A 13,190-nucleotide genomic window follows, 5' to 3' on the forward strand; every position below is an offset into this window, starting at 1 on the left:
GAATTATAAATATACATCGATGTGGATTGTTTGGTGTAACTACTTAGTTAAATTGTAAAGCTGTTAGGCTGCATAAAACTTATTATGGTCTTTAACAACTATCCGTCTCGCAACTTTGGAGCAATTAAATATTTACCCCAAAAGAAAAAAACTTTGGAGCAATTAAATAAAACTGTCTCAACTGGCTCTAGATAATTTTTGTTTCGAACGGAAATCATTTATGTAATCTAGATAGATTAAGTCTACAACTACCGTTGACAAATTCAATTAATCCAACTCATAAGATTAGATTTATGATTTAAGTTTAAATTTAAACTTCCATAACAAAACCCAACACCTACTTATTGAGACTCATAAGGGTGATTAAAAAATAACTAAAAGTATTTTAATAATTAATTAATATGGTAATTGCAAACGTGTACTACCATAACAAATATCTTCAATTACCAAAAAAAAAAGAAGATATATTGGTCCAGTTAAGTAAAACTAAGCAACTTTGATGCCCAATCGCTCGATTAAATTACGAAAAGACCACAAGAAGGGCCTATAATTATCCCTCAATTACAGGTCGTCATACCATATATAATTTTGCAAACCAAGGCCATCAAAGAAGAGAGCAAGGGATATTACCCAAAAAAAAAAAAAAAAAAAAAGAGGAAAAGTAAAGAAAAGAAAAGCTCTCTAAAGTCGAGTGGAGGAGTAATCGCAAAGGCAAACGACTCTCTTTTGGTCTGCGAATTTCTTTATGGGGGGAACTGAGTACAGGATCCGGGGGATGTTGAAATTGAAGAACGGGACCAAGAAAAGATTAAGAAAGAGATGCTAAAGAACCCGCAAAAGATCAACATGTATTTTACCAAATGGATTTCTGATCTTGATTGGCGTTTGCTTTTCTTAATTATCCCTCCGCTCTCTCTCCTCATCTTCCTCTCCATCTCTTCAGTTCCCACCAATCCTTTTTCCTCTTTTGCCCCAATCCGTTCCTTCTTACTTGGCCATGCTTTCCAGCAAGCCAATAACATTTCCGTAAGCCCCTCTGGATATCAGGTTTCCTCGCCCAACTTCGTGGTGAGTCGGAATAAATCGGCGGAAGCTCAGTCGTGGAGGAGGCGGAAGGATGAGTTGGATCGGTCGAGAATAGCGGTTTGTTTGGTTGGTGGGGCCAGAAGGTTCGAGCTCACGGGACCGTCGATAATGGAGAAGATTCTCAGGGAGTACCCAAATTCGGATCTTTTCCTACACAGTCCGTTGGACCAGAACGCATTCAAGTTCTCGCTCCTTAAGAGTGCGCCAAGACTCGCCTCAGTCCGAATCTTCGAGCCTAAATCCTTGCCGGAGACTGAGTCCCAGCTCCGTGTTCTAACCGCGAAGAACTCGCCCAATGGCATCCAGGTTTTTTTTTTTTTCTCTCTCTCTATTTTCGTATTATTATTTTTTTGTGGGACTTAAAACTTAATTTCTGAGTTTATTTTCTTTATTTGATGTAAAAATTATGTTATTTATAGTATATTTTAATTTATGATTTTCGTTTCTTTATTTGGATATAGAAATTAAATTATTTATAGTACATTTTGGTATTCTAAAGGAAAAAAATAAAAAATAAAAAATAAATAAAGCAACACATTTGGGTAGCTAATTTGACGAAGACGGAGTGCCCTTTCGTAGGCTGGAGATATTGACGCTCCCCGTTCATTTATTATCCTGTGGTATTTTTTTTTTTTTCCAAAAATACTTTTTAAATAAAATCTTTATTTTTGAGCAATATTAACATACTGACATTTAAAAATTTCAACTTTATTTATTTTGCAGAGTTCTGTGAAAAATCTAAAAAGATAAGGAATACTTTAACTAATATAACTTCAAAAGCTTGACACCAATTATCAGATATTTTGTGTTTTTACTGGACTTTCAATAAGGAAGGGTTCGAGATCAAGGAACCACTTAAACGTCACTGTCCCCAAGTCTTTAAGTCTACGCATTCATGGTCGTTCCGAATAATTATTATCTCGCTGTTTCTACGGGCGGCGGGCGGTCTTTGTTTTTTTTTTTTTTTTTTTTTTCCCAATGCCTATGGGAAGGGTTGAGGACCCATTCTAAACAAGCTGCTGGACTTTTATGCAGATAGGTTTTTAAAGTCAAATTACCCATCTATTTTCTCTTTATTTTATAGGATTTCTTTCTCAGCGTTTCTTATTAGAATTTAGAAAAAAAAAATTAAAAAAAAAATCAGAAGGAAATGTACTCTCTCTTTTTGTTTTTTTTGGGCTGAAACGGAAGGAAATATATTCGTGAGTCATGCGACAGGTGTGGTATATCATACCATATAGGTCCCACCCCCAACCTACTTTTGATATTCACCGCTTTGATGTGACTTGTTTATTTCGTTTTAATCAATAATCGTATCTGCTTATTCCAAAAAAAAATAATCGTATCTGCAAATATTGACTCGAAATTTATGGGAATTTTATATTACAAATGCTTTGCAGGGTCTCTTACAATATTTCAACCTCGTGGAAGGGTGCCTCACGATGATCCAAAACTACCAAAAACAAAGCGGCTTCGTTTACGACTGGATAGTCAGAACCCGAGTGGACGGGTACTGGAACTCCCGGCTCCACCCAAGAAACTTCATTCCTGGTCAGTATATGGTGCCACCGGGATCCACATACGGCGGGCTCAACGACCGGCTCGGCATCGGAGACCTTAACACCTCCATTGTCGCTCTATCCCGTCTATCCCTCGTACCGGAGCTTGACTCTGCAGGGTTCCGCCAGCTCAACTCGGAAACCGCTTTCAAGGCGCAACTCAACACCAAAGGAGTAGCTTACGTAGCGAAACGCTCGCCGTTCTGTGTGGTGACGGATCGCAAGTACTCGTTCCCGCCGAGCCGTTTCGGAGTGCCGGTGGCTGCATTGTCGAGCCCGGGTCCTCTAAGTGGAGCGAAGTGCAGGCCGTGCACGCCGGTTTGCCGAGGGCCGTGTGTGGCGGACGTGATGATGGGGCTGGATAGGGGGTGGAGCTGGACCAACTGGGGCAACGGGACGCTTGAGCTGTGCGATGCGCATGACGATTGGGAAGCGGGTTGGGAGAAGATATTTGATCGTCTAGTTGGCAAGAAACTTTCGTCTGAGAGGAAACGAGTTTCGGGTTTGACGATGAAGCAGTGTATTGATGATTTTATGGAAATGCAAAGCCGGACTGTAAACTGGGAGGCTCCGCCGGTGGAGGAGATATGTAGATTAGGAGCCAGGCCCACGTGAAATGTCTTGTTTTTGGCTTGTGGCTATGGTCATGTAAAAAAGGTGAGAAAAGAAAACTAAGAGGGCATTTTTGGGTTTGTAAATTTTTACTTTCCCTTTGAAATATATGTTCTTTGAATTTATATGTGCTGAAATATTTTGTATTTTTTAGGGGAAAAAATCTTTAAAAAAAAAAAAAAACTAATTGTATTATATCGTCAAAATCTACGGGTAGGGTTCTCACTGAATGTATATCTACAATGGTAATACCTGCAAAGTATATTCTTTTTAGTTGGTCCCATATCAGACCTTCACATATTTGTGCAATTACGTGATCTATTGATCTTGATTGCTAAATACAAGTCCGAAAATTTAATCAATGTTTTTAACTTTAATAGGTAATCATGATCAATAATTCATAGATGGAAACTTAGATCTAATTTTCCTAAAAATCTTTAATACCCATTTTAAATGCTGGGTCTGCCTGAAGGATCAAATTTTCTATCCATTTTCATCAATTGCATCTTGAGAACTATATTTGTTGTCGGCGGTCAAGATGGTATAAAACAAGGGATGGTGCAGAGGCAAAGTTGTTACTATATTTGTACATGGTTTTCATTTGTAATTGGCATACTAAATTACCAATCATAGATATAGAGGGCCATCAGAATACAAAATAACATAAAAATATCTAAGGTTATTTTTTACCCTTTCCTATCAAGGATCTTTCAAGGAATATTATACCAGCTCACTAAACTATCTTCCACCCAAAACTTTTTAGACAACCACCCTTAAGTTAGGATATATCTTGAAGGAACAACAGAATATCCCCACTAGCCATTTTTATCCTTGTATGACGATGTGAGCCATTTTTAGAAGAAAGCCACTCAGCCATCATATATTCGGGTTCAGAAATTAAAGTTCGAATTTTGATAAGTCCTGTTATTGCTTCTGATAATCTTATGCCGTAATATTGCATGCCGTAATATTGCGTGGTGCAGAACTATGCTTCTGACAATTCATGCCGTAATATTGTGTGGTACAGAACTACGACCTGATGTTTATGATACTATCAGGTGACATTTTTTTTCCTTTAGCCAAAAAAAAAAAAGAAAAAAAAAAGAAAAAGGAAAGCAAAAGAAATTTCTGTCTTTTACTAGGTGAAAGGGAAGGGAGCTTGTCCAAACGCTAATGTTTGGATCGTATAATCTCGGTGCTTTCAATTCCAAAATAGTTGTCGACAATTCAACTATCTCCATTAACTTAAATTTTTTGTATTTACAAAATTTGTCACATTATCGAATTTTTTATATATAAGACGTATTATTTTTGTATTTTAATTAAATAACGCCGCAAGAGTAAAAATCTTTTATCCGAATAAAATGTAGTCTGTTTATCATTTGGTGGATTGAATTATTAAATTTCTGAATTTTACTAATAATATATCAATCTGATTCAATAAATATTTTGAATTTATAAAATGAATCAATCAAGGTAAATTAGTTATTGTTATTTTCACACTGCATTTGAGTTTATAATTTCAAAATATCTTGACAGAATAATTATCCAATAATATATAATCATTATCAACCTACTAGAGGAATTTAGAAAGGAAAAGAAATTAGTTTAACTAACGAATTATGACTAAGATTTAAAATATTATGGCTGAGATTTAAAATGTTATTGAACAATATAGACGATTTCGTGGTCTAGATTTTTCTAGCGGTATATTCAATCTTTAGCTAAATGAATTTAGAAATAAAAAATAAAAATTTGAAGGAATTCAATTATGATTTTATTGAAGTGTAAAAAAAATTTGGATATTCAATTTAATTTTAATAGAATGTATAAAATGTTACTCAAAGAATCATCTTTAAAGATGAATAATACAATAAAATAGGTTATTTTAGATCCAGAATTAATCCAGAATTTCATTAAATTTATTCAAAATTTATACAGAATCTATCAATTTCTATAATAATATATGATTTAAAAATTTGTAAAATCTTTTTAAATTTATTAAACTAATTAATAAATTTTTTTTTTCCGAAACAAGAATTTACATGGCCAAAATGCAGTAGAGATTAGAAACTACTAAATTGGAATCGAATTAAGATGTATGTGCCAAAATATTAGACTAGTAGTTTTTTTTTTAGGTCGAAATATTGATAATTTGATTATCTTTTATTCAGTATTAATATTATACTCAACCACTGTTTTAGTGGATCGATATTGGAAACATTCAACCCAAAAGAACTTGAAATTTACAAAACATCAAAATAGTCATATAACAAGAGAGAGGTCCGACGACATCGAATAAGCTACGAAAGTTGTACTAGGAAAACAGAAACACCAAGAAAACAATAGCCTTCGTTTAGGAGAGTGTTACTGAATATAAGATTGGCCAGTGATATCGATGTCTCTGTCACCGGACGAAGGTGGGGGTTTGTGTTTGAGATGGATAGTAGTAGAATCAACCGGCCCATCAGCACTCTGGGTTTGGCTGGCCGGTGGTTTGGATGGTTTTATTTTTTCATCTCTCTTGTCATCAGTACCGTACATTCCACCACCGTAGGCACCGTGGGTTATTGGCTCCATTGGCGATATATTGGGCGGTGGGTCTTGATGATTATCTGCATGATCTTCTCTTATCTGTTTCTCTCTCTTCGCTTCTACCTTTCTTTGCTGCTCCGCTTCTTTCTCCATTCTTTACGATCGATCAATTTCCAATAACACTGAAACAAGAATTACGCTTACATTTAGTCTTGGATAAAGTCTCCAATGCCATGACATGTGTCGGTATTCGATACGTGGCGACGTAGTGAGCTGCCATCTCACTTGGCCATGCATTCTATTGATAAACATGCATCTTCACCTCGGCCTTGGAAAGTCAACGTTTCTTTTCATTGGATTGGACCAATTTATTTGGGCCGATTTCGGTCTATGTGTTGAGCTACTCTCGTTCGGCTTTCTAGACAAGTATTTGGGCTCAATGATAACTCTCCCTCTCTAATAGTTTCCCTCGAAGTCCGTTGGCACTCTTGGTGTCCAAAAAACAAAAAACAAAAAAAAGAATCGGTCGTTATCTTCTCGCATTTTATTTTAATTATTTATTTCCCTCTTTCGAGAGGTTGGACAACGCAGCGTTTGTTAGCCATAAACTAATACTGGTTGAGCTACTTTATTTATTAATTTATTTTTTATAAACGTTGAGCTAAAATTAAATCTTATAATATCTAATACTATAACGGTATAACCCAAATAAGTAGCTCTCCCTATAGGACGGTTTCTAGCCGTCCTGTCTCCCTTTGAATTAGTTAACTACTACATATAAAACTAAACAAAACCCTAGTCACATTAAAATTTAATCCTGTACTCTTCACGTTGTTGAAAACATATAGGAAAGAGAAAGAAAATGATAAAAACGTGACACATTCTTCACGGTAATTGGAGAAGGGATGCCTTCTGATGGTCTCTCCACGTGGGATGACTCGATGCCAATGCGAATGGCCTATTATTCCCTCTTTCTTACCTCGCAAAATACAAAACATGTATTCAACGTGAGCCCCTCTAAAACTTATGGTTTCATGCACATTACCACGCCTATGGAAATGCTAAGGGACACAGAATCTTTGGGTTCATCAATACCTGAGATTCTCATCTCAATGCTAACTATTCCAGGAGTTAGAGGACAATTTCTTCAGAGCCTGTCTGTCATGTCTGCTTGCCAAGCTTACTAGCGTCTCTTGTAGTCCTCCAAAACTAGTGGAGAAGGCCGAGTCTAGCGGCTTACTGAAATTGATCAGTAGCTGATATATTATTATATATATTAATACGAAACCTTGACTAGTCATAAACTCAACGTGGTCTGCATGGATGGTCAGTATAACGACGACTAAAACGCTTTGGGATTCAATAATTAATTATCAAGCAGTAATGTAATTGTTAGCTTTTATTTTATTTTATTCTTTTTGAAATAAAGTATAAATTAATTTGAATTGAGGATGTACATCTAAACTGGGCCAATGAGGTCTTTACAATTAGCTACCTACCTAATAACAGTTTTTTTTTTTTTTTTTTTTTTTTAGGTTAACCATGCTACCTAATAACAGATTTGATTGTATTATATTATATGTCTAATGTATTTATATAATTTGCTTAGTTCTTTTAATATGATCTGCATCTATATGATCATTGGAACTTTCAGGTCTAGAATAAGAACTTAAGAATTCATAGTGTTATCACATGTAGACATAGTAAGTTTTTCTCATTTAACTGGTAGTTACTAAAACCAAATTAAACTACATATTTTTTCAAGTTCATGAATTGCTTCTTTTCTCAATAATGAAGCTTGCTAATTATTGGTTGTGAATATAATATATATATATATATATATATATATATATTTCATAAAAAGAATTAGTGGATGCCTCCATCAAAATTCTTTTATTCTTTTTCCCCTTGTTTTCTTACAACTTGCACATATATATATATATATATATATCTAATTAATTTTCTTTTTCCGCACTGCAAATTAAGATGGAGACTTACTTATGAATTTACTCACAAGTGAATATAACAGTTTGACTTTTAAAACATTTCCTTAATATAATTTTCCAGATTCTTTAGCTCCGGATAATCTTCTAAAATTTCCAGGTATCGCGTCATGTGACTCAAGCTTCGATGTAATCTTCCTCGAGTTCCTTCTTTGAAGTAAATTTTCAAGTTCCAATGGAGAATCCATTGCTACAACCCGCAAGCGTTAACAATTAAAACCCACATCAAAATCAAGAAAAAACCTGTGTTCACTGCAGAAATCAGTATGCTGTATTGTTTTGCTTCCAAACACGGTGATAAGCTTGACAGCTAAATAAAAAACCCCCAACACATGATGTATTATTAGTTAGGTATGTTAAAATAAAAAAAAGAAATTAGTTAAGCAAAATAGAACATGGAAATGTGCATGTGTATCAAATAACTTTTCTTTTTGGCCAAAAGTCCCAACTCCAGCCCATTTTGATGATTATTAGTTTTAACGTTTGACAATAATATTAGTAGCTAAGGGGCATATTCTTGATGAGCTTGCCAGCTTTATAGTTTGTTGCTGTGGATGAATTAAATTTGCAACTTGTTTCCTCATACAAAAGGTTGCATCCTAATTTTTTAACTTATTGATAAAGGCTGTGCTGATACGCACAGCGGTATCGCTTCTTCCTCTGGTGTTGAGTCTGTTGACAGAGAAAATGCCTTCATCAATCTCAGCCGAATTCGTCACCAAATTAATAATGTGGAGCTGTGCGGCAATATAAATTTCTTCATTCCTTTCAAAAAATATACTGATATTTGATGGAATATTATATAACATATATATATATATATGTATATATATTAAGGGAACATATTATAAGGTTAATATTTATAACGTTAGTCCATGCTATTTTAAGTTAAAGAGTTAATTGTACTTTAATATTTTTAACCTATAGAAATTTTATAATTTAGTTCTTAACCTTTTAAAAATAATGATTTAGATGGATTGAGTTTTCAATTTGTTTTAGAACAGTTCAATTTACAGTTTTGGCAAACAAAAAGGCAATGCTTTTGTCTAGGAATTTCTTTTTATAATCAATTGAAAACAGCAAAGTTTATAAAAAAAAAAGAAGAAGAAAAGATTATGGTATTGATTGTGAACAAAATTGTTACCAATTGGAATATTTAAATTGATACTTTTAAAAATTGGAGATCTAAATTGTAAAATTTTAAAAATTAAGGATATTAAAGTGCAATCAATCTTAAATTATATATAAGGTTACATACCTTAGCAATCTTAATGGAGAGATGGCAGCATACCTTCGTAGTTCTTTTGCTTAAGAAGATCAATTGCGGTTTGGAATTAATTAATTTTGGATATACATATATACATGCTTATGTTCAAATTAAGGATGGATCAACAATATTGTAAAATGGTTTAAATTTTTGAAAGAAATACAGAAATAATAATTCAACAAACATTTATCATTCTACTAGCAAAAAGATTAGAGTGACTATCCAAATACCGGTCATATAGAAATTGAACATTTCATGAAATCAAAAAGCTTATTGTTCTTTTGCCATTAATTGTGGACAAATATCATCTTTGTCCTCCATAAATATATGAATAATGTAGAACTCATGATGTTAACTACCAATAATTTTTCTCTGTTTATACGTATATACCTGTTCGAGAGCCTAAATGAAGTATTAAAACTCTTCTGTCAAATACTTTATATGGAACATTTCCCTTTGTTTATCATCTACGTAGTACATTGTGCTACATGTATGTGTCCGATTTCCACAATATATATTTATATATATTGAGATAATGCTATCTAAGTGGTATTTTTTTCTTCTTCTTAAAACCATTGAAATAGTTGTTTCAAAAAAAAAAATGTATATATATATATATATATCTATGGTTAGCTGCTTATTGTTTTTTTTTTTTTTTCCCTCATAAAAATGGCTTGTTTGATATTGATAGTAACTTCGAGTTTAACAGATATATGTTTTGAGACAATTTTGTAAGGTTTCTTTTCTAAGATTCCAATTATTTTAAAAATACAATTAAAAAAAAAAAAAAAAGGGATAGTCTTTAAGTCACGCGTTTTCAATTCAAAGACGATTGCCACGCTGTGATGAGCCACATGAGGAAGAGGATACCAAAATGGGAGTAGAGTTGGGTCCTACTCTCCCACAATACCACGGTCTAAGAGAAAGCCAGCGTGTACAAACCACGTGGTGTCTCATTTCCAGGAGTAGAGCTAACCAAAAGCGCCTCCGTTTTCTCTCACTCTCTCTCTCTCTCTCTCTCTCACAAGTCGCAAGTCTCGCCCACACCCACATGATTAGCTGACAGCTGGATTTATTCGCGGATCCAGTCCCCCCACACCCCCCTCGTGTGCCTCTCAGTTGTCAACTCCATCTTTTATATACTCCTTCCTTTCATCTTTTTCGCTTCGCCAAACCACAGCAATTAGAAGCCAAACCATATTGCCCGCCTACGTGTATACGTAACAAAAAAAGAAAAGAATTAATAAGAAACAAGGGAAGAAAGAAAACTGAAATGGTAGGCGTTTTCGGACGATCTCTTTCTTTCCCGAACAAGAATCCCAACCGTCCATCTAAACCACCAATCTCTCACCACATCAGATCCATCAGTCTTCCATGCAGATCTCACCCCTTGATTTCCCAGCTTAAGGATGGAATCTCTGAGCTCCACTCATGGGCTTCCAAACCTGACACCAGCCGAACATCCGCTTGGCTTTGCGGCGGATTAAGCCGGCTCAAGGACGTCCACAATTGCCTTGATGATATTCTCCAGCTTCCTCAGACTCAAGAATCCCTCCGCCGCCAGCCACACCTTGTCGAAAAGGTTCTAGAAGACTTCCTTCGTCTTGTTGACGTCTACGGGATCTTCCAGACCTCCATTTTGGCGCTTAAAGAAGAGCAGTCAGCGGTGCAGATTGCTCTAAGGAAGAGAGACGATTTAAAGATAGCTCTTTACTTAAAAGCAAGAAAGAAAATGGCCAACGAAATGGTGAAGCTTGTTTCAGATCTCAGATGCATCACACTGCCCGGAACGGCCGTCGTTTGTGTTGGCGACGCCGAGCTAGCTGACGTTATTGGAGATGTTATTGGGGTGACGGTGACACTCTCTCTTGCACTCTTCAACGGTATAGCAGTTTCATTCGGGTCGAGAAAATCCACATGGATGGGTTTGAGGCTGAAGAAGAAAGCCAAGAAGGAGACGGCTGAGGAGGGAATCCAAGAGCTTCAACAATGTGGGGCCGAGTGTTTGCGGAGACCGAGAAAGAAGAGTGGTGAGGAGGTGAGGATGACTTTGAAGAAAATGCAGGAAATGGAAGTCTGTGTTGGTGGGGTTGAATGTGGAAGCGAAAAAATCTTTAGGAGTTTGATTAACGCAAGGGTTGCTCTACTCAACAGTCTCACCCATTAAAGATTAAAAAGAGATCAGTAGAGATCGATGTATTACTAATTAAGAACAAAATTAGAGATGTAATTTTTATTGTTTCTTCTTTAATATCTACGGCTTAATCAAAGTAGTTGAAAATAGACAGTTGATTGTTATGTACAGTTGTGATTTTTTTTGTAAATTGATTGGCTTCGAACATTCCATGCATCGATTGGCTTCGAACATTCCATGCATCGATCCTCGATATTTGATTTGTTTCTTATTTGTATTGGCGGTCATTGTCATATATATAGGGTTGTTTGTACATATGCAAGAGGTCTTTGTGAGAAAAAGCTAGCTAGTTGAACTTCAGGAATTCAAACCCGATGTCATTGTCTTAATTCTCTCGTACCCCTCTTGTAAAAAAATTATATAAGTTGTTAATTAAACACCGAAATCTGCAAATAAAAATTGAATCTGCATTTTGCAAATGAGTTTTGTCAGGTACGCTATGTCTTTGGAATAATTATTTGCAGTTTGGATGCATAATATAATCTGCCCAAATCAAATGTTAAAGCTCATCTGCCAAAGCACATGTGCAAGGTGCAGATGAGCTTTGGCAGATCAGCTTTCTTTTTGATAAAAAAAAAAAAAAAAAAAAAACTATTTGGAGTTTGGATCTGTATACTATGGTCTTCCCTATTCATAATGTTAAAGTCATTTTTGATCAAAATTTGTAGACAAAGTTAGATTTATTTCTGTGGTGTTTACTGGTTAAGAAGATGATAGTTCGTACATGTTTTACATATAAATTTGCTTGATTATGTATACGTTCATCAATATAATTCAAGTTACATTGTGAATAAATTATCAAAAAGACAAAAAGAAAAAGGAAAAAAAACACATATGGGAATGTATATTTCGCTTTTGGAATATATGTCAAACAAATTACAAAAAGTGAGAGAGGAAATAGATTTCTCCTTTGGAAACAAATCATAAACAAATTAATTAATTAATTTAATTTGGCGGAGAGCCCGTCCATGTATACAAAATGCGCGTACTCGGGTCTTCCATATACAAACGAAAAAAGGAAAAAAAAGAAAAGAAAAAAAAAGAGGTGTTTTCTTTTGATAACTTAAAAAAAAGGGTTTTCAGATACCCAGTGACAAACAGACAACATGGAAAAAGTTTTGGTATATGGAAAAAGACTGAATAGATCGAGGGTTTAGGGGATTTGGATGTCAATTAATGAAACAATACACCCTAGAGCACATGGTTTGTCAGAAATACAAGTGATTCATATCAGCTTAATTATTATATATTAAAATGGGGTTGATATTATTAGTTCCAATAATCCCTCCATCATTAATTTTCGTCTGTTATAGCTGCATATACAAATGGAAACCTTGGAAAGTACTGACCACAAATAATGCATGCTTTCCTCTCCTGTCATTGGGCCTCCCCATCTGCGTCTATGCTTGGCCTCAACAAGCTCACTCATGGGATTAATTGATTCTCCACCGCCATTGACAGCCGATTTTAGCTCAATACTTATTTAGCATGTATTTTGGTCTCCCATCTAAACCCATAATCTGATAATCAACAGGGGCGGTGGTCCCTTACGTTCATTCACCATTAAAAACTTAAACATTCCATTCAAGTCGCAGATTATTCAATATTAATTTATCCAATCATGATATTGCCCCCAAAATATTTTTGGTTTGTATTTCTTTAATTTTTGCCACCCTCCTTTTTCCCTCTGATTTTGACGGGTTTACATTGGAGAGATATATTATTTTCTTTTTTAAAAAGATGTTTTCTAGTTAATATATACTCCTACACATGAAGAAATACTATGTTAATTGGAAGTGTGAATTCTAATGTGGTTGAAGGAATGATGAATATGTGAAGAAATTATAAAATACTGCAAGACAATTATATAATTCGTGTATAGAGTTCTGCGCTGCTAGACAGTACCGGTCTATATTCTGATTTTTAGGGAAAAA

At 34.9% G+C, this 13,190-nt stretch overlaps 3 protein-coding genes across 3 annotated transcripts; 2 read left to right on the plus strand and 1 right to left on the minus strand.

Moving 5' to 3' along the window:
* The first annotated feature begins 572 nt into the window (after positions 1–572).
* On the plus strand, positions 573–3,487 carry LOC107419845 (uncharacterized). The gene is made up of 2 exons (XM_016028664.4): positions 573–1,392; positions 2,487–3,487. Exons 1-2 carry the CDS (start codon positions 820–822, stop codon positions 3,258–3,260), a joined length of 1,347 nt encoding a protein of 448 aa, XP_015884150.1. The 5' UTR covers positions 573–819; the 3' UTR covers positions 3,261–3,487.
* A 1,984-nt stretch (positions 3,488–5,471) lies between these two features.
* Positions 5,472–5,979, minus strand: LOC107419769 (uncharacterized). Its single transcript, XM_016028568.4, has one exon. The coding sequence runs from the start codon at positions 5,943–5,945 to the stop codon at positions 5,625–5,627; it is 321 nt and encodes a 106-aa protein (XP_015884054.3). The 5' UTR covers positions 5,946–5,979; the 3' UTR covers positions 5,472–5,624.
* A 4,356-nt stretch (positions 5,980–10,335) lies between these two features.
* Positions 10,336–11,229, plus strand: LOC107419797 (uncharacterized). Its single transcript, XM_016028610.4, has one exon. The coding sequence runs from the start codon at positions 10,336–10,338 to the stop codon at positions 11,227–11,229; it is 894 nt and encodes a 297-aa protein (XP_015884096.3).
* Positions 11,230–13,190: the final 1,961 nt, after the last annotated feature.

Source organism: Ziziphus jujuba, chromosome 5 (assembly GCF_031755915.1).
Source record: "Ziziphus jujuba cultivar Dongzao chromosome 5, ASM3175591v1".
In the NCBI taxonomy this organism is placed as follows: domain Eukaryota; kingdom Viridiplantae; phylum Streptophyta; class Magnoliopsida; order Rosales; family Rhamnaceae; genus Ziziphus; species Ziziphus jujuba.